The sequence below is a fragment of the Harpia harpyja genome, chromosome 14 (genome assembly GCF_026419915.1).
Source record: "Harpia harpyja isolate bHarHar1 chromosome 14, bHarHar1 primary haplotype, whole genome shotgun sequence".
In the NCBI taxonomy this organism is placed as follows: Eukaryota; Metazoa; Chordata; class Aves; order Accipitriformes; family Accipitridae; genus Harpia; species Harpia harpyja.
This window is the reverse complement of record NC_068953.1, coordinates 16,029,895-16,048,729: the sequence shown is the minus strand read 5'-3', so window position 1 is coordinate 16,048,729 and position 18,835 is coordinate 16,029,895. Positions and strand designations below refer to the sequence as shown.

Here is an 18,835-nt window from a genome sequence, read left to right as displayed (position 1 = left end):
CCAAAATCAAACAAGTTTAGAGTAACTTGCAACAGCAAGTTCTACAACATTTCCAAAGTTAACATTTAAAAATTTTAATAGTACTTCCTGTACGCATACATGTATCAGTTTTTCTGGTATATCAGATTTGTTGTTTTGTAAATGACAAATACTATTGCACACTCCATACTGTTGCTGACTTGCATGGAGGCCATGAGTTAGCAAAAGACCTCAAGATCAGACCTACCACCATCCACATTCAAAGAGCCACATTTTAGTCTCTGGTTTCTCTAACTAAAGAGCTATAAGGTTTTTTCAGGTTTTGTTTGTTTAAGGAATATTTCTACTAAGACATCTTTACAGTACCAGATAAATGACCTATGACTATGATCAAAATTGTCAAGATATGCTTGTTATGAAGACATTCATCGCTGTAAATCCATATAACCTCAGCAGTGATCTAGATTTTAACGTACCCATAAACAAACTACTATGCAAGTTGTACACATACACTATCTCAAGAGTTATAACGTTTCCATGGCAGCCACAAGACTACTTTGTTAAGTCATTAGCGCTTTGGAAGATAGCCCGACAGTATCAATATCATGCCATGCTAATGCCACTGGAACCACTCCAAGTCCTGCTACAGGCACAGGAGAGGACATGAAAGGAAAGAGGAAAAAAATGTGAGCATTTTATACTCAAAAACCTGTCAAGAAAAAAAAGAATGAAATGTAATCCAAAGATTTGGGAGAGGAAGGGAAGAGGAGAAGAGAGTAAGTTAACAAAACCTTAAAGAGACAAAGGAAAGGAAAACGAGACATCTTTCTCTTATCTTAAAATTCCAAAGTAAAATGTTTTGCTTAGATTTCAGCATTTTGTTGCAGTGGTTTTGCAGCCAAAATGTTGCACTACTGAGCTACAATACAGATGCTGAATGTAAACTAGAATAATTGTCCTGGTTTAATGAAAAACAAAATGAATGTGCATTTAACCATTTATTTTTACTGAAGTATTTCTTTGTCATTACTTCAATGTTTCTATGATAGGTAATTAACACATGCCATGAAATACTAAATTTCACTATGTTTTTGACAATTTAAGAATCTAATATTACTTAATTAAAATTATTTCGACTGCAGCTTGTTACAAAATTATCGTTTCAACACATAGTTCAAAAAACAGAAAATACTTCTGAATTTATATCATATTTTTATTTAACATAAAGTTAACCTGGGATACATTTTAATTCAGTTATGACTTCATGGCTACTCTTCTTTACAATTTACAGCTACATAATGTCAATATCTGGACTGCTGGGACTGAATGAAGTTTTTTTTAACTGGCCTCTCTTTACAGAAAAAAAATCACAGGTTTTTGAAGGAATTGCAAGGTTACATTCAGCCTATCAAAGTTTTTTATATATATATATACACACACACACACACACACACACATATATAAAATTCATCCTCAAAACATACATTCAACAGGTTTTAACATGTGAAGATTAGCAAGTTCAGATTTCTGTCTGGATCAAGACAGATGAGATCTAGTGGTTTAGCCCTGACAATGTTTGAATTTGATCCACTAAGTGGTGGCAGTGTTCACTGCAGTAATACACCGAGTAGTTGTATCAATTTCATGATAGTTGAATTTGTGAGGTTAGACCTTTATTGATTGAAGGACTCCTAAACAATTTTGGGGAAAACAAAAACAAAAACAACTAAAAATATTCAGCAAATTTATGCTTACATACTTGCTTTTCTTAGTTGCCAGTACCGGTAATTCCCAAATTCAAAGAATCCTTAAACCAGAAATTAAAAATCTACCAAATCTATTAGTCAACACTTTCACAAAGAAATACCTAGGTAATAAATCCTGTGATTTATTGGATTGTCTTAAATACACCTACAATTGACTCCTGTAGGGTTTGAAAGTCTGCTTTTTTTTTTTTTTAAATATCTGTTACCTGACATAACTAATCACAGGTACTTCTTGTCTTCTAATTCTTTACCAGAATGTTTTGCTTCTACCATATTACACGTTTATTTATTCTTAATAGAAATGGTTGTAAATCAAATTTAACTGAATATGACCCAATTAAAAACAAAAGAAGAAATCCACTGATGGTGTACCTTGGGTGTGCTTCCTTTAATAAACTTTTTGATTGAAGACAACAAGCCAGTTTCATTTTTCTGTGGTTTTCCTCCGCCAACCGGTAAGCTCTCTTCCACCTCCGAATGTTTCCTCTTTGCCCTCAAAGCACGTTGTGTGTGAATTTGATTCGATTGCTGAGAAGCTTTCCGCGTTCTCAGCCTCATTTTCATGTGTACCACATGTAAAGCTATAAAAGGAAAAATCAAGAATACTTAGTCATTGAAGAAATGTATTAAGCTTCAGATCATGAATTCAAAAAATTATATAACACTGACAGTGTTCTGATGCACTGAGCTTTTACATCCATATATATGGCCTAATTTAAATCAAAGAGAAGAGCTATTTAAGTTAAAGCATAACATTGGCAGAAGAACAAATGAATATAATCTGGCCATGGATACACCTAACCATTAGATCAAGGAGGTTTTTGCGTAACCCTCCAATCTGAGTAGTAGGAACAAAAAAAATCCACCTGCTTTTAAGATGAAAAGGATTGTATGGTGCCTGGTGTCTTCAGTATCAAATGACTAGACTCAATGACCTAGGCAGTCCTTTCCAGCTCTGTGTTCCTCACAATACTTCATTTTAAGTCTCTACATTAAATTTGAGATGAGGCATAAATCTAAATTCATGTCAAGTGTTCACAGAAGAAGAAATCATAGTGAGACTATGCATTCAATATGGGTGAGGACATAGCAGCTCAACAAAGGAACCTAAGATTGATCTTCAATGCAACTGTATTCGGGAATAAAATTAGACCACAGGAAGACTCATGCAAGGGCAATATTTATTAAAGCAGAGTAAAAGGCCATTCCAGGGAATGCGACCCATTTATCTCCAACCTTCAATTGGACTGCTGGTATAGTCAAATTTGTGCATAAATATAACTGCTTTTCTGGACTGAGGGATATGCCTTCTTCAGTTGACTGAAGCTCACACTTGGGTTGATTTGAATGGGACTACTCATGTGCTTAAAATTATGCATATACTAGATCAGGAGCAGAAAAGAGTAGAACAAATTCATCTGAGTTGTAATGCACAGAAATACTGGTAAGACAGTAATATGCATTTTGTAGCTGAAGTCATGACAAAAACCCCATTTTTTTAAAGAAAAGCATATGCCTATTGCAATAGGAAACAGTATCTGCTTTTCTGATGTTCATTTAGCACATATCTTATTGCTGAATAGACAGAATAAATAATCTGTACAATTAAAATAGAAGTAATGTCACAACAGCTATCTTGTTTAAGAAAAGGCAATGGTGGCACTGGTATGTTTCACAGACATAGAAATACTGTGATAATATTTTTCAAAAACAGACCAAAAACTGTACACAGTTGCATTTGTCTGCAGTTAGATAAATCTCAATCTCAAATGAAAGGCGTTCCAGATAAAGAATAACATAACTGCTGACACCATTTTTAGAAGACTTAGCAAAAAAAGTACTCAATTGGTATCATCAGGAGTGCAATATTTTAGTTACATATAATATTTGTTTTAACTGCCAGCAAACATGGGATTTAATTTTTCATACATACATGGCCAGCTTTATCCATCAGTAGTTAATACAACAACTGTTTACAGACAGGAAAAGGACAAGTCAAGATTCTTAAATGACTGAAGTAACTACAGCAAAAGTGGACTGATATGTGAGGTTTAAGGAAAGACAACAGAAACCGTAGCCTAAATTTATAAAAACTGGTTCCTTATAATCTTGCGCCCTCTAGTAACAGAAGCATTAAAACTCTGAGTCCATGAGAGTGTCTTTCGTTATTAATCTTTGCAATAAAATTTGCATTTCATTTAAAAGAATCTACTGTATGTGCAAAAAAGTAATGCAGAGAAATAATGAAAAAAATCCCCAAAGATTTTTAATCCAATTTTCTGTTCTTACTCCTTGCCACTAGAAAAATAAAGAGATAAAAATAACATTCTTATACAAAGACGTAAAATAAATATGCCTGTTATCAGAACTTGCATCTCGCCTTTTCTTTCTTATGAACTGCTGCCAGATTAATTTTTTTGGTATAATTTATAGTGGGAAGGATCCACAACACGAGACATATGCTCCTATTGTACTTCTGTAAAAATCAGGAGGACCTAATTATAAAATTGAAGAAATTATCAAACATCAACGGACAGGATGGTCCAAAGATACCTTAAAACATGTAATGTATTTTCACTTCAGAAATACTGAGAAAAGCATTATTTTTTATCAACATTGTGTGGATTAAATCATGTACTTTAAGTTAGTATGACTTACCAAAATCATATTATCCTAGGCAGCTGAAAAAAGAACAATTACATTTAAGGTTTCTCAGTGTTCTTGTATGTGGGAGATGAACTAATTTACAACCCTAGCAGGAAATACAGCCTGAGAAAGAAAATAGCCGTTAAACTTTTAAACCGAATAGTTTAAATATATCAATGTTTCAAGTTAAATAGTTAGCAATTTGTTGGAATGAAGTTAGAGAAAACAACACTGTTTTGCCATGTTAAAAATATTCTTAAAACTCTCCAAGGAGCTCTAGTCCTTCCATGCTTTGAAAAGGGAATTTTATTTAAGTATTATCAACCTGTTTAGGAATTAATTTGGTTGAATTATAGCTCTGAAATTCTTCTATCTGTATATTGCAAGGGGACACATATTAGATCACAGATAGCAATCTCTAGGGCAGAGAAGTGAGCAGAGGAGTGTAGACAGCAGTCGTAAACACATCAACCATCCCAGCTTCAACTGGTTTCATATGGGTATCAACAGCCCTAGCATGCTAAGCTCCTTCACATCTCTGACATGCCAGCCAGCCAGCCCTATGCCATCCAGAATGACTAACCAGCCTTTTTTTGCATTCCACAGGTTGAATGGATTTTTGTTTGCAATCCTTCCTGCCAGGTGCAGGAACAGAGCAACGAGGCAGCCTATACCCATGATGGTCCCTTAGATACAGGAAACATGTTTATGCTGAGAAGTTGAGGAGTAGTCGTAAAAGGGGAAGAAAATCAGAAAGACATAGGGAAAAAAGGTACAAGAATATATAATCATCACAGCAAACTTCTCAAAGGTACTTTAAGATATGGTAGGATGACATGAGGGAACCTAGTGGCTTGCTCCTGCTCCCTCCTCATTTCTTTCCCACACTCATTTCAGAGTTTGTCTCCTCCTCAGAGACCAGGCTAGTTCGCTGAGCCAACAAGAAAAAAAAATTACTTCATTTTTATGCCAGTTAAATCCATTTATAAAGGGAATCAATGGGCATCCAAGTAATGCAACAGAGCAGGTGGTGGAGAACACACAGCACACCTCGCGAGCGACGTAGCTAGACATCACACAGCCTACTGAGCTGGTGTATTTTGGAGAGCTGAATAGGACAGAGGTCCAAAGATGGATGGAGGGCAGCTGGGAGTCACTAGAGGCTCCATTCTCAGAGTACTCACTGTGATGAAGCACAGGGTTCAAAGTGGCCCTTGATGTCTTGGAGCAAACAGATAGGCAGTGTGTGCGCGAAGCCAAGCCCCAAGCAAGCAGTATGGAGCGCAGTCAGTCCCACCAACTGCAGTCCAAGAACTCCCTGATCTCTGTGACATCTGCCAAGGCCATCACAGCATCACTTAAGATCATCAAGTCCAACCGTTAACCTAACACTGCCAAGTCCACCACTAAACCATGTCCCTAAGCGCCACAGCTACATGTCTTTTAAATACCTCCAGGTATGGTGACTCAACCCATTCCCTGGGCAGCCTGTTCCAATGCTTGATAACCCTTTCAGTAAAGAAATTTTTTCCTAATATCCAATCTAAACCTCCCCTGGCACAACTTGAGACCATTTCCTCTTGTCCTATCGCTTGTTACTAGGGAGAAGAGATCGACCCCCACCTCACTACAACCTCCTTTCAGGTAGAGAGCAATAAGGTGTCCCCCCAGCCTCCTCTTCTCCAGGCTAAACAACCCCAGTTCCCTCAGCCGCTCCTCATAAGACTTGTGCTCCAGACACTTCACCAGCTTCGTTGCCCTTCTCTGGTCACGCTCCAGCACCTCAATGTCTTTCCTGTAGTGAGGAGCCCAAAACTGAACACAGTACTTGAGGTATGGCCTCACCAATGCCGAGTACAGGAGACCAATCACCTCCCTGCTCCTGCTGGCCACACTATTTCTGATACAGGCCAGGATGCCATTGGCCGCCTTGGCTACCTGGGCACACGGCCAGCTCATCTTCAGCCGGCTGTCGACCAACAGGTCTTTTTCTGCCAGGCAGCTTTCCAGCCACTCTTCCCCAAGCCTGTAGCGTTGCGTGGGGTTGTTGTGACTCAAGTGCAGGACCCGGCACTGAGCCTTGTTGAACCTCATACAACTGGCCTTGGCCCATCGATCCAGCCTGTCCAGATCCCTCTGTAGAGCACAAGGGGAGGATACCCTAACCTAAACACCCACCCTGGGGTCTGAGGATTGATGTTCTTAAGCCTTTTCTATACAGTAATGCTTTTGTGCCACTCATAACTGTGGTCTCAAGTTAACCCAATTTTCAAATCGCCTGTGCTATGAACTCTCTGGAAAGGGCGTATTACACAGAACTGAAACAGTCAGGACTCCTTAAAATATACATGTTGAGTATATAAATATATACACAAGTGAGATTCTTAATTCTCATTTCCTAGTTCAAAAAACTCCAAAAGGTAAGAAGAGGGTTACACTGAACTAATTCAAGTTTTTGATTGACAATGGATAACCATTTACCACAAAGAATTAGGAATTAAGTAAATGAACACTAAAATATAATGGGATTTAGTATACTCAAAGATGTAAACCACATTCATTAAAATGTTACTTATAAATTTAAAAAAAATGGAAAACATCCTGCAATGTGACTTTATAAAACAGCAGTCTTAAAATATTCTGGTGAGAAATCTAAGACGACTGCCATTTCCTGGGTAGGAATTAAACAAGACTATACTAAAAACAAATGTGTGTAAAAAGGAATTAGACAAAATTGTAAAACATTGAAATCTTGTGAAATTCCAATTTGAGGAGGAAAATACTAGTTAAAATTTGCTACACTACAAGTTGCCTGATTTTTCTAGAAGTGAAACAAATATTAGGCGGACAAAAGATGAACCAATTTAATGTTTGTCAGTGGTGAGTATGTATTTATCCAGCAAGGAACCATTCAACTCATCTGTACACTATTGCCAGAGAGTTCTTTGGCTCATTTCACATCCTGGGTATCAAGCCTGCAGTTATAAATATCTCTAATGGACTTAGCAACAGTTACCTACAATCCTCTCAATGACAGAAGTTTGCTTTCCTAATGCTTGATACGTTTGGCAGTGGACAGTTTTTACTTGAATTATATTTGTGTTTCTTATCTGAAACAAGCATAAACCAGACTACAATACTTAACACACTCTCCCAGTCAAAATAATCAAGTCTAAACATGTACGTGAATTTCCTTCCCCAAACATGTACAATTCGGATTTCACCACAGCATGTCGTTCGGTGAAGAGCCTGACTAAATGATTGTGTGACCAAGTATCTCACTTAGCCACATTCAGGCAAGACTGACTTACACTGCTGCCTCGGTTATGCCAGGGAGGTGTGCTAAGACCAAAGTCGAACAGTCATACAGTCGGTTGCACGTGGGATTACACTAAACGATCCTATGCAATTTCTGTACTTTGTCTTTTCAGCAGATTCTCTTTCAGGAGCTTGCAGCTCAATCCTCTCTCCGTGCAATAGTGTAATTCCTGCTCATCTTGAGAAGCTGATACTGAAGTACTACCACAACATCATGAACCTGAAGTCAACTAAATACATTAACAGCAAATATACTGAACATTGAAAGTCTCAATCCACATTTCTGTACTATATACATGTCACATTTTAAACTCTCAAAAAACCCTTCTTTCTTGAATTCCTTCTACATTTATAACAAACCCAGAAAGTGGGGGAGGGAAAGAGAAAAAAAGGGGAAAACTTCATTCTTCAAAAGAGAAATACATGGCAAAGAGGGACTAAATGGAATTCTCATTAAACAATTTGTGAGACAGGAAAATAAGAAATGAAGGGGCTATTAAAAAGCAGCAGCTGAATGAGCTACAGCTGCAATAATTTCCCCATTTTCCTGAGTCCCCACACACTAAGTTGTCAGGCTCACTACCCTGTAAATACTATTGTTATTCCATGGCACAGGTACAGTGTACCTACAGGAAAGAAATTCCTGTGAATGACTCATATTTCTAAATAAGAGCATACCTCCATGAAATTTTCAGTTAGGGATGATTTATTTTCCTACCACATATGGTACTACTGTTTTATCTATTTTTCCCAAAACTATTAAAAGAAAAATTAGGTGAGGCACATATAATTACAGGGTTTAAGGCTTTTTGATACAGGAAAAAGTTTAAGATGGTAAAAGAACAATAGTGACGAACAATAGGAAGAGATAACTGACAAGAAAATTTAAAATTATAGTGTTGAACAATTTCTACATTCAATTTGGCACTCAGTAATAACACTGAATTGCCACCACTGAAAACTATATATTCTAAGCCTGAACACCAGAAGAGCTGTAGAGGATTAAGACAACTAAACACACTTCAGGAGTGTAACTTGGCGAGTGACAGGAACACATCAGGTGAAAAATTCTTATTTATTTATTTGTTTTTCTATCTCATCAGTTTCTCTAGCGTTCAAATGTAATGCCTAGGTTTTTCCCAGGCAGATCAGACAGATGCTACAAATCCTCACTGGATCTCACAGAGTACCGTGCGCTCCCCAATACCACATAAAGGGGATGTACAGAGCTAGAGAGAGTTTGCAAGCCTACTTGGCCACCCTGCATGGCGTTGGGAGGGAGACTGAGCTTCTCCTAAGAAGTGAGATAGTAAGAGAAGAGGAAAGGATGAAACTTGTGTCAGCTATATTGGGATCCTCAACATTTTTTACACAACAGAGCTTCTGCTGCTAAAGATTATATTAACCTCCTATTGTGGATACAGCCTATGTTGACAGAATATTTTTTTTTTTCTGCTGCCACAGTACACCTCCCTTCCAAATGACAGAAGTAAGCCAAAAAACACTCCCTTCTCTCAGAGCAACTGTGCCCATACATTAGTTTTTGCCATCACAGAGCTGATGAGTATGAAAAATTCACAATGCAGAACAAAGCACACTGAAAAACTTCGTGGAATATATCCGATTTTAACCACCACAATATTCTTCCTGCATTACTTCCACAGCATTTCTTGAAACATTTTTTACACAAAGCCAAGAAGGCAGTAAATTTTTTTTTACTTTTTTCAGATTTTGAGCAAGAGCGTCAATGCATGCTGTTTATGTTGTAGATACAGATGGATATGTGGCCAACACACACAAAGCTGTGAACTGTCACCAAATTTAACAGCTGTGACAGCTGATGACTGGGTTTGAATCTGTGAGCTACCAGTGGCAGGGTCAGTGTCCCACTATCAACCAGCTCAGATAATGCACACCTCACTGCTGAGAAAATGTGTTTTCTCAAGTATTTCTTTCAAGTATTTCTGGACATACAAGCTGGATCGCAGTGGGCAGACCCACAGAAAGAGGAACCAAGAACAACTATTTTCTTCAATTTCCTTTTAAACAAATAATGCCAGTCATATTTCCTCAGCACATTTCATGACTGTGATGTGACCCAGATTTCAAGTATGAAGAAACATCCCAACAAGAAGATGTGTTCGTTGAGCTGGCTGAAGTCCATTCACATGGTACTAGTGATGCTTTCAAGAAACGTAAGATCTTATGCTAGCGTACAGAGAAGCCTGAGTCACTATGGGAAATGGACAAAAAGTTGGTAAGCCTGTGCCTGGTGGGGAGAGAGAAATATGGGACAAATGATAACCCTAGTGTAATGATATAACTGTCTGGACTCACAACAAAGCCAAGGAAAATGACTTAAAGTCTTTCATCCAGACAGGCCCCAAATCACCTTAGAAACTTCAGGGAAATGCTTTTTGTTAGTTCAAAGATGTTGAGACTTTTCCCCATCGAAGACTCTTGGCCTTTCTTTAACCAACTTATTCTCCTTCCCTAGAAAATTACAGCAATTTCATGTTATTCCAGCTCATGTATTTCATATTTTGCAACATACTGTATTACTTGTCACTCTTCTCAAATCTCCAAGTGTGTTTTTCTCCAACTGCTTCCTAGAGATGCAACTATTAACTAGGAAACCATGATTCAAAGAAGTCTGGAAGTAGTGCTAGTACAGTGCAGGTAAAAGCAAAATAAAAAGACAATGATATATAAAACCAGCAAAACACACAATAGGTACTATTCAGATGTTGGTGCTTGGTTATGAAATCTGGATAAATGTATGAAGAAGCCACAAGTTCCATCAAAACAACAGCTAGCAATTGCAACTATCAAAGACACAATGCAAATGGCACCTCTAAATTTTCCTTGTTTCATTGAAAGCACCTTTTCTTCTCCTCCGTATCTTTCAGGTTACTAAGTCATTTCAATCTGAAACAAAATCACACTTGAAACCCCTGGGCTTCAGTCCCGTCGTTTTAACCACAATTCCTCAGTATCTCTGCCGTGGGCTCACGCACATAGTTCTATGCTCCCAAAGCTTAAGCATCTCCCCTAAAAGAAACATCTTCTTCAAAAGATTTTGCCAAAGAATGAAGGTCTTTATAATTGGCCTTAACAGAAAATAGATTTTCTGCTCTAGCAATCATATTTCTAGGCACCATTGTTTTGCCACTGCTTTGCTAGTGAGCCTTTGTTTTGATTATACTATACGCATTTGGAACTGAAAGTTTATTCCCTCCTGGCCAAGATATTTTCCTCTTTGCGACTGAGGGTACTCGCTTGTAATTAAGTCAGTCTTTTCAGTTTGGGTCAGACTACTAACCAACAAAGAAAAATGGAGAGCTGGGTTAATTGTAGAAGAGTTAGAACAGAACCCCAAAATCTGCTGCTGAAGAAAGATACTATTTACAATCTCTGATGTTGCCAAGAATTTTACATTAGTCATCTTCAGATATTGCAAAGCTCACCAATTGCTGAGATGTTTTGAAATAAAAGTTTGCAGTGCTTGAGTTTTAGACAAGCAGATAACAAATTCCACTAGAACCAGCACTGTTCCTGTTGAGATTCTGGAAGAGACCAGCTGTCTTTAGACATATTAGGCTCTCTGGACATTTAATCCATGCTGCTAGGCACACAGGGAGCCTATTTTTGGAAGTCATCTCCCTCTTGTTACAACCCATGGTATAAACAGGTTGCTAAACACTTCCTGAACAGACCTTCCAGGATGTTGTCTGACCACAAAAAAATCCTAATGAATAACTTTTAAAATTGTTCATCTCATCCATATCAGGTCTCTTTTTAATTAAAAAAAAACAATCAAAAAATCAAGATGATTAATAAGCCCAAGTAAGTCTGTGTTGGACTATGGAAGCCATGGAGTAACTCCTGTGTTTGTTATGAGAAGCTAATAATTTTTGCAAGGTCTACATAGACAAGAGAGCTGCATTTTGCCTGACTTCACCAGAACACCTAATCTTGCTCTAATTCTCCTTAATCTTCCTGTGGGATCAGAACCACAATCACATATTCCACAGGATTTTGTCAGGTTGCTATCTTTTAAAGGGCTAGATAAGGTTTTTGGCTGCTCCTTTGGCCTTAAAAACAGCAGACTATTTTTATTGTAGGATAAAAACTGTTTAAATGATAATATGATTCTTATTGCCCTGGAAAACATTTTTCCTTAGTGCGCTATATAGCTTTAAAACCTTTAAAAATAGTTTAAACTGTGCTCTTTACCTTGTAAGGGGCTGCCATTATGCTATTCTCACACCTGGCTTTCCTGATTTAAAATAAAAAAATCAACCAACTGTGTTGTTAAAAACAGGGAAAATGCCATCAGTCAAGATTTTTATCAGTCACTGTCCATACAAATTTTAAACTAAACATTTTCCATTACATATACATGCTGATTTAAACCTGACTTTTTCATAGCCCATTCTGGCCTATTTCTTGCATGGAAAACTTAATTCTTATAAATTGCAGTCTCTTGAGATTCATTTGCTAATTTGTGCACATACCTAAGTTGAAACTGATATGAAAATAAGTGCTAAAGTTTTAACAGCTTTACTAATTTGTGAGTGATATTATGTTTTTACATACAACCTTAAAAACATAATATTGAGACATTATGAACTTGAATCTCACTCTGTTTCAAAAACTTAACTGAAATGAGTTTCAGGGACCTGTCTGATCCCATCACAACAAGGCTATTTTACACGTTATTTTCTTTCATTAATTTCCCCCCCCCCTATTTTATTTTGGGTGAAAAATCCACAAGGAAAAACAAACCTCATTGGCTACTCAGTGGAAAGTTATAGGAAGTTTCTGGTCAATATTCCAATAATACAAAGTATAATAAGCACAAGTTACCAACAGCAACAAAGTTTTATAAGCCAAAACCGATCTGCATATACACTATAATGTTTCCATTCTTCTTTGATTCTATGCTGAATTTAACTTATTTATTTCACAAGCTAATTGCCTCCAGTTTGGTCTAACATATCTCTGCCACTTTAAAATGCATGAGATGTAACAAAATAGTAACTTAATGGCTGTAAAGTAGCAGATACAGCTCTGTAAACAAACAGGGAATTGCTCTGTTGAGTGAAAAGATAGTGTTTGTCTAGTGCCTTACAAAGTTTATGTTTGAGAAAAAAAGTAGGAACTATAGAACTATTACTACTACCATTATTGATGCTGTATGGTACAGGTTTACATTCTTAACAAAAAACATGCAAAACCAACTAGCATTTTAGTATGCCTGGCAACCTGAGAGACTTTTTCAGTCAGAGAAAAGGGAGGTTGCGCATCTCTATCACAGGGCATGGATTCATACCCTACACTAGCAAATGTGAATGGCATAGAGGCGGCTAAAGTCCACTAATCTCCACACTCGACCCATGTATCTGTAGCTATATAATTTAAAACAGAGAAATCTGCAAGAACAAAAAGTGCTGATATCAGCTGTGAGCTTACACGGTTGTTGGATTTTTTCCAATCATTCCCCAGTATTAGGAGTAAACCTAGCCTCTCCATCAGGAATCCCACAGAGTAAGAAAGGGCCACACCACATTCCAAAGCAATGCAAGCCTTCTTGACAGTGGTTATTTTATTACGTTACAAAGCAGCTACACTATAATTTGGGAGGATTTTCCAGATACTAAGGAGACCTAATTTACCTTAAATACCAAACTTAATGCAAGTTAACTTAAATACCAAACACATACTTGGAAGAAAGTTAGTTGTCACCTTTGTGCTATATAGTACATCTGACAGAGCACATAATAGTTTTCACCAGAAGCGCTGAAGAAACAATTTAGCAAATCATGGAAGAGTATTCTCAATATTTATAAATGTTTTAATGAAAATAGAAGGAATGCTTTCTAATTTCCTTACCTCCTTCCTCTACGTCCCTTCCAGCTCAGTAGATACTTTTCCATTGTGCATTATGACAAAGGGGGGATGAGTAGGGGGAGAGGGAAAGAAAAGGCAGTCTCTAGTTCAGTGATGTTTTCACCAACAGTAAAGTCAATTTAAGGAGCTATTCATTCCTCCACTGACTATGCCATTTGCTGCCTTTCAGCATGTAGTTGCAAGACATTAGTTTTTGCAGAGCAGCTGGCACATTGAGTTCCAGCCTCCCCTTCTCCGGCACAGCTCACTCTCACCCGCATGATAGAGTTTGTTGCTCTGACAGGCTGCGGCTCCATGACAGCCTAAGCCAATCTAATTGCCGTCGTACTCCTGCACCCTCCCTGAGGCAGCTTTGGCACTCAGCTAACCCTCCATTTAGCCATATTTTTAGGCCAGCTTAGTAAATTGAAATGCTTCAACACAGAATCACAGGAACACAGGTGGAATAAAAACATACATACAACTCCTCGCAGGGGAAAGGACAGCTATAGTAGTAGTAAACCAGCAAGCCCAGGGCATGGGGTTAAAGCACTGTACCACGATCATCCACGTATAACTACATAACTTAACACAACTGTCTGGCTGTCAGCATGCTCTCTGGCACAGTCATGGATGGTATCAATGGCACAGCGTTCTCCTGGATGGTGCTCAGAACAGGTCAAAGCAGTACATGGGAGAGGGCTGTTCCCTACAGGCAGGGCAGAGGCGGTCACCATTTTGGCGGAAGAGAGCTTAGCTGGGAGGATGCAACCTGTGTCACACCGCTTGCTCTCAAGGCCAAGGAACATATCCTGGCCCATTTCACTGGCTAGTCAGTGGGACTGTAGCAGCCAAGAGACTGCTCTAAGCTGCTGTGGAACCACAGCCTCAGCTGCTCCGGTATCAACTGTGAGGCTGGGTTTTTTTGTGTTGATGTGGTCACTGAAACTATTCAGGTTTAAAATTTTCCTTTTAATTTCTGGCATGTTACTTTAACAAAGACCATCCAGTCACAAATTTTTAAAGCAACAGTATTTTATGTCATGGGTTTCATTTGCTTATTGCACTCTTTGACAGGCTGTATTCTTTAGCATAAACATTGATAAGCTTTTTCTATTACAGTTGATTTTTTTCCTACAGCCTTGATTCTAGAGAAAATAAGGCTTATACAATTGCACTGTCCACAACTGTCTGTGTGTCTGTCAGTCCTCCCCTGGTAAATGCAGAACCCACTGACTAACATCAACCCAATTTCACAGAGGGAGAGAAATTTCAAACATACTAAGTTCCTAAGAGTTTTCTGAATACCAAAAGCCAAGTAGGCAAGACAGACCCTTTTAGCATCCCCCAATAAGTGATAAACAGTCATAGCCCAGTCCTTACCCCACATCCACTCTGGCTACACATAGACACTCTCCACCTTGTCTCCTTTCCTAGCCTACCTCTGAAAAAAAGGTCAGCTCCTCAGCAGAGACAGGGCAGTGAATGAACAACCATGTGTTCTGCTTCCAGCTCAGCCAGCAAGCAAGCAAGCCCAGTGTAGGCACTTCAAGCACCAGGAGGGACAGCAAATAGGAGGTACTCTGACTGGAGGTGGGGATACTTGAAATGCTGTGGATAGAGTGTCTGGAGGTATTACAGGAGACGAGAGGGCTGGAAGGCACAAAAGAATACAAGTCTGTGGGAAAACAGACCTTACCAATTTTGCTGTTCAAGAAACAACATGTAACTATATTATTTTAGCTTGCACTTGTGATTATCTCATTAAGAAGAATGCTCATTTATGACACTTACAACATGACAAATAACTCAGAAATAGAGTTTGAAGAAAATGCTAAGCACACCATTCATGTAAATGGTTAACAACTTTTTTACCTGAACACTACAGTGGATAAAAACTCCTAGAGAGTAATATTTAAAAACCTGCACATTAAACTGGGGGGGGGGGGGGGGAATCATTCTCTCCTCATCCTTTCAGTATCATACATGTTATAAAACAGAACTTAGTTTTTTAAACTCTGTTTATCCTCTGTGTTCAGAGAGAGTCCACCCAGATTAGTTTAAACAACCATCTCTTGCAAACCAAGTTAATTCAGCTGACTTTGTGCAGAAGCAGATGAGGAGTGTCCATCTAGCCACAGAAAAAGAGTAGAGGTAAGCTAGGGAACTCAAGGTGAAAAAGCATCCGTTCAGACATTCAGAAAACTCTGTACAGATTATATGTGATTTGCTTCTATCCTGTGATGGTTGACTGAAGACTTTTAACCCTCTTTTACAGCCTTTTCACATCAGATTTGTCCCTCCTTCTATCAACTGCTGCGTGCTTCTCACTCCTTTCACAAGGAGCTTAACACAAACAAAAACTTTAAAAGTGGCATGGCATCTTCTGCCCTCTCATATGGCAAGATATTGCTTCACATAAATCTGCATCAGTTTTTTAGTTTGGATCTAGTGTGAGCTTTTGAAACAAATCTTCTCATCATCCCATTTATAATGCTTCAGTTCACATAACAAAGCAGTCTCAGAGCATACCAACTGGAGTCCTCTAACTGAAACTAAACTGGAAGATACACTAAAGGACATGGGACCAGACCAAAGTTAAAACCTCCAGAAATGCAAAGACATGGACATCAAGTCCTCAACACCAACAGACTCATTCTACAGGTCTGTTCCTATTGCACCACGCTATTTGACAGTACAGATGAAGACTGACAACACTCTGAGTAAGCTGATATAACAGTAGTAGGTTTATCAGCATAGTTACTTTAGTTTAAAAATAAAACTAAACCATCAAACAAAAACAAACAAACAAAAAACCCCAAACCCTTTACCTTAGTAATTCTGACAAAATATCAGCTATCTGCAAATGCAGGCACAGAGCCTTTCAAATTCCCAGCAGCAAAGTAAATGGCACATTAACAGCTACACATACTCCTCTAACCTTACAGCACCTAAACCAAAAGGGAGCAGAAAATACATGAAGAGGAGAAAGAGCAAAGAGCAATCTTCTTGAAATAGCTTTTTAATTTTGAAAGCATAGACCACTGATGACAAATATTTATCTTCTAATCTTAAACTATTTTATGGTGTGGAACCCTATTATGTTAATTGACTCAGGACATTTCTATATTAACTATTAATCTCTGAGATTGAACATTATCAAACATGTTCTAGGTATATAATACACCAATCTCCTATCAAAACAGAATTATCTTCAAATAAGTCCAACAGGGTAATCAGGCATAACAATTAAGCATGATACCTCTTCACCTGAAACTGTATCTATACAGCCCATTTTTCCAACTGAGCTCTCAAAGACTCTCTCTTAAGATTGCTAGTAAGCTTTCTAGTCCCTAAGCAACACAAAATTAAGGAACTCTAAATCCAGTAATTACAGTTGTTTATCGCTTTAGCTACATTCAAGTCTTCAAAAGTTTCTTCCAAATCTGTATTTTTAAGAACATAAATTAAAAGTATCAAGATTACACTAACTTCCTTGTTTTCTTCTTTAATATTCATTGGTTCTGTCTCAATAAGCAAAATAAATAAGCTTTTCTAAGCGTATTTAAATTGATTTAATTACAACTGCTTGGTCTTGAGAAGAATTTAAGGTGTCAAATATATTGAGCTAGGTAATTCAATCAAATACACTATATATAAATCTAGTGTACACAAAGCCTACAAGTACCTTTAATGTTCTTCTAGGTATTTCTGCTGTCTATAAATTACCTCCTTTATTTCCCATATACTTTTCCCCCCCTCTGAAACAAACCTTAAAACTTCAGTTCATACTATGCTTTTCTTTAGCAAACACAGAAACAACATAACTGCTGCCCATATAACTACTAATAACTAGCTTTCTCTTCTTTATTTTTTAACTTCTGACAGATGTTGTTTTTCACTATTTCTCAGACATGCACACAGATACACACCACAGACACAAGACTGCAGTACAAACAGTGTGTCACAGTTAGCCACATTTTCAAAAGAAAATGAGCTCAGCCCTCACCTATAGGATTTATCTCCCTCCCAGGTGATAGATTTGAATCAGGTGACCAGGCATCACACAACAGCCCAAAGGCATTATTTCATATAAAAGGAAGCCTGCTGCACCTAAATGAGCTCCCCTAGGATAGTAAAATGAGAGAAGTTCCTGGGAAAGGAAGAAAAGAGAAGCAACTCGGGTCACGTTATCTCATATGAAAAGGGTATTGGAAAATGAACTGAGGACAAAGGAAACTATAGAACCTAGCTGTTACCTCAAGTCAGCCCACTCCTTCCTGAAATAGTGAATACTTCAGAAACACCAGCTACAAGATGTAAACTATAGAAGAGAAAACCTAGAGGAAACTACAATGGATGAAGCAAAATCCCACCACAGGGGGTAAGAAATAAATATACCTGTATTAGACTCTTTGCTCCAGCACCTTCGGCCCACGTATACTCAGCAGAAGATACTGAAGATACCCTTGAAGCTTTATCTAGACTAAGGAAATCTAAGTTAGGCTGTGTCTAAACCAGAAGCTTTACCAGTACAGTACTACCTGTTAGAAATTTGAAAGGAAGGGGAAATACTATTTTTCCCTAGTCAAATATAGCTAGGATAACAAGCCTCCTAGTAAGTGCAAATGCAACTTGTGCTGGCAAAAGGAACCCCTTTGTGTAGGGGTTTTACCACTAACTAGGCTGGTATTGCTGTGCCAGTAAAGTCCTTGTGGTATAGTCTAATCCTTAGATTGAATTACCTACCTTCCTCTAATTAGCACCTCCTAAAATATAGGGTGAATCAAAGCAATCATGTTTTAGAATGGCCTAAAGAAAACTGAATTATGATTTAGACTGAATCAGTGCAGCTAAACCTAAATTGCTTAGAACAACTGCTTTGATTTGATCTGAGTTCCTGTTAATTTATTAGCTTAAATTAGCTATTCCTAACATAGCCTAAATAAGGACAGGTTCCTTTTCTTTCATATGAGGCTTCAAGGATGCTAACATGTCCTACAGTATCACCTTCCTAGCCTTACTCTGCTGATAATGATAATCCTGCTGTGCTGCCACTGCGTATGTTTTTATATATAAAGTAATTTATTTATAGGTAAATTCTAATCCAAATGTTTTAAAGTCTTAGATTTTTTTTTTCCTCCTACTTACATTTCGTATATTGGCCATGAATAGTAAGATATATTTTTTAGTATTGTGCTACTTTAAGTAAGTACACATAGCTTATTTTCCAG

General features: G+C 37.9%; 1 protein-coding gene across 7 annotated transcripts in view; it reads right to left on the bottom strand.

Moving 5' to 3' along the window:
- Positions 1 to 18,835, bottom strand: part of CTDSPL2 (CTD small phosphatase like 2) — a 49,096-nt gene that overhangs the window by 24,278 nt on the left and 5,983 nt on the right. For 2 of the 7 annotated variants that reach the window (XM_052809021.1, XM_052809016.1), the window contains exon 2: positions 2,118 to 2,326. In XM_052809021.1, the coding sequence (XP_052664981.1) occupies positions 2,118 to 2,309 (192 nt within the window). In that variant the 5' untranslated portion in view covers positions 2,310 to 2,326. Of the gene's footprint in view, positions 1 to 2,117; positions 2,327 to 4,125; positions 4,241 to 4,403; positions 4,427 to 5,575; positions 5,726 to 15,043; positions 15,255 to 18,835 lie in introns of all 7 variants that reach the window. The other 5 variants (XM_052809020.1, XM_052809019.1, XM_052809017.1 and 2 more) reach the window with 5 other exon arrangements.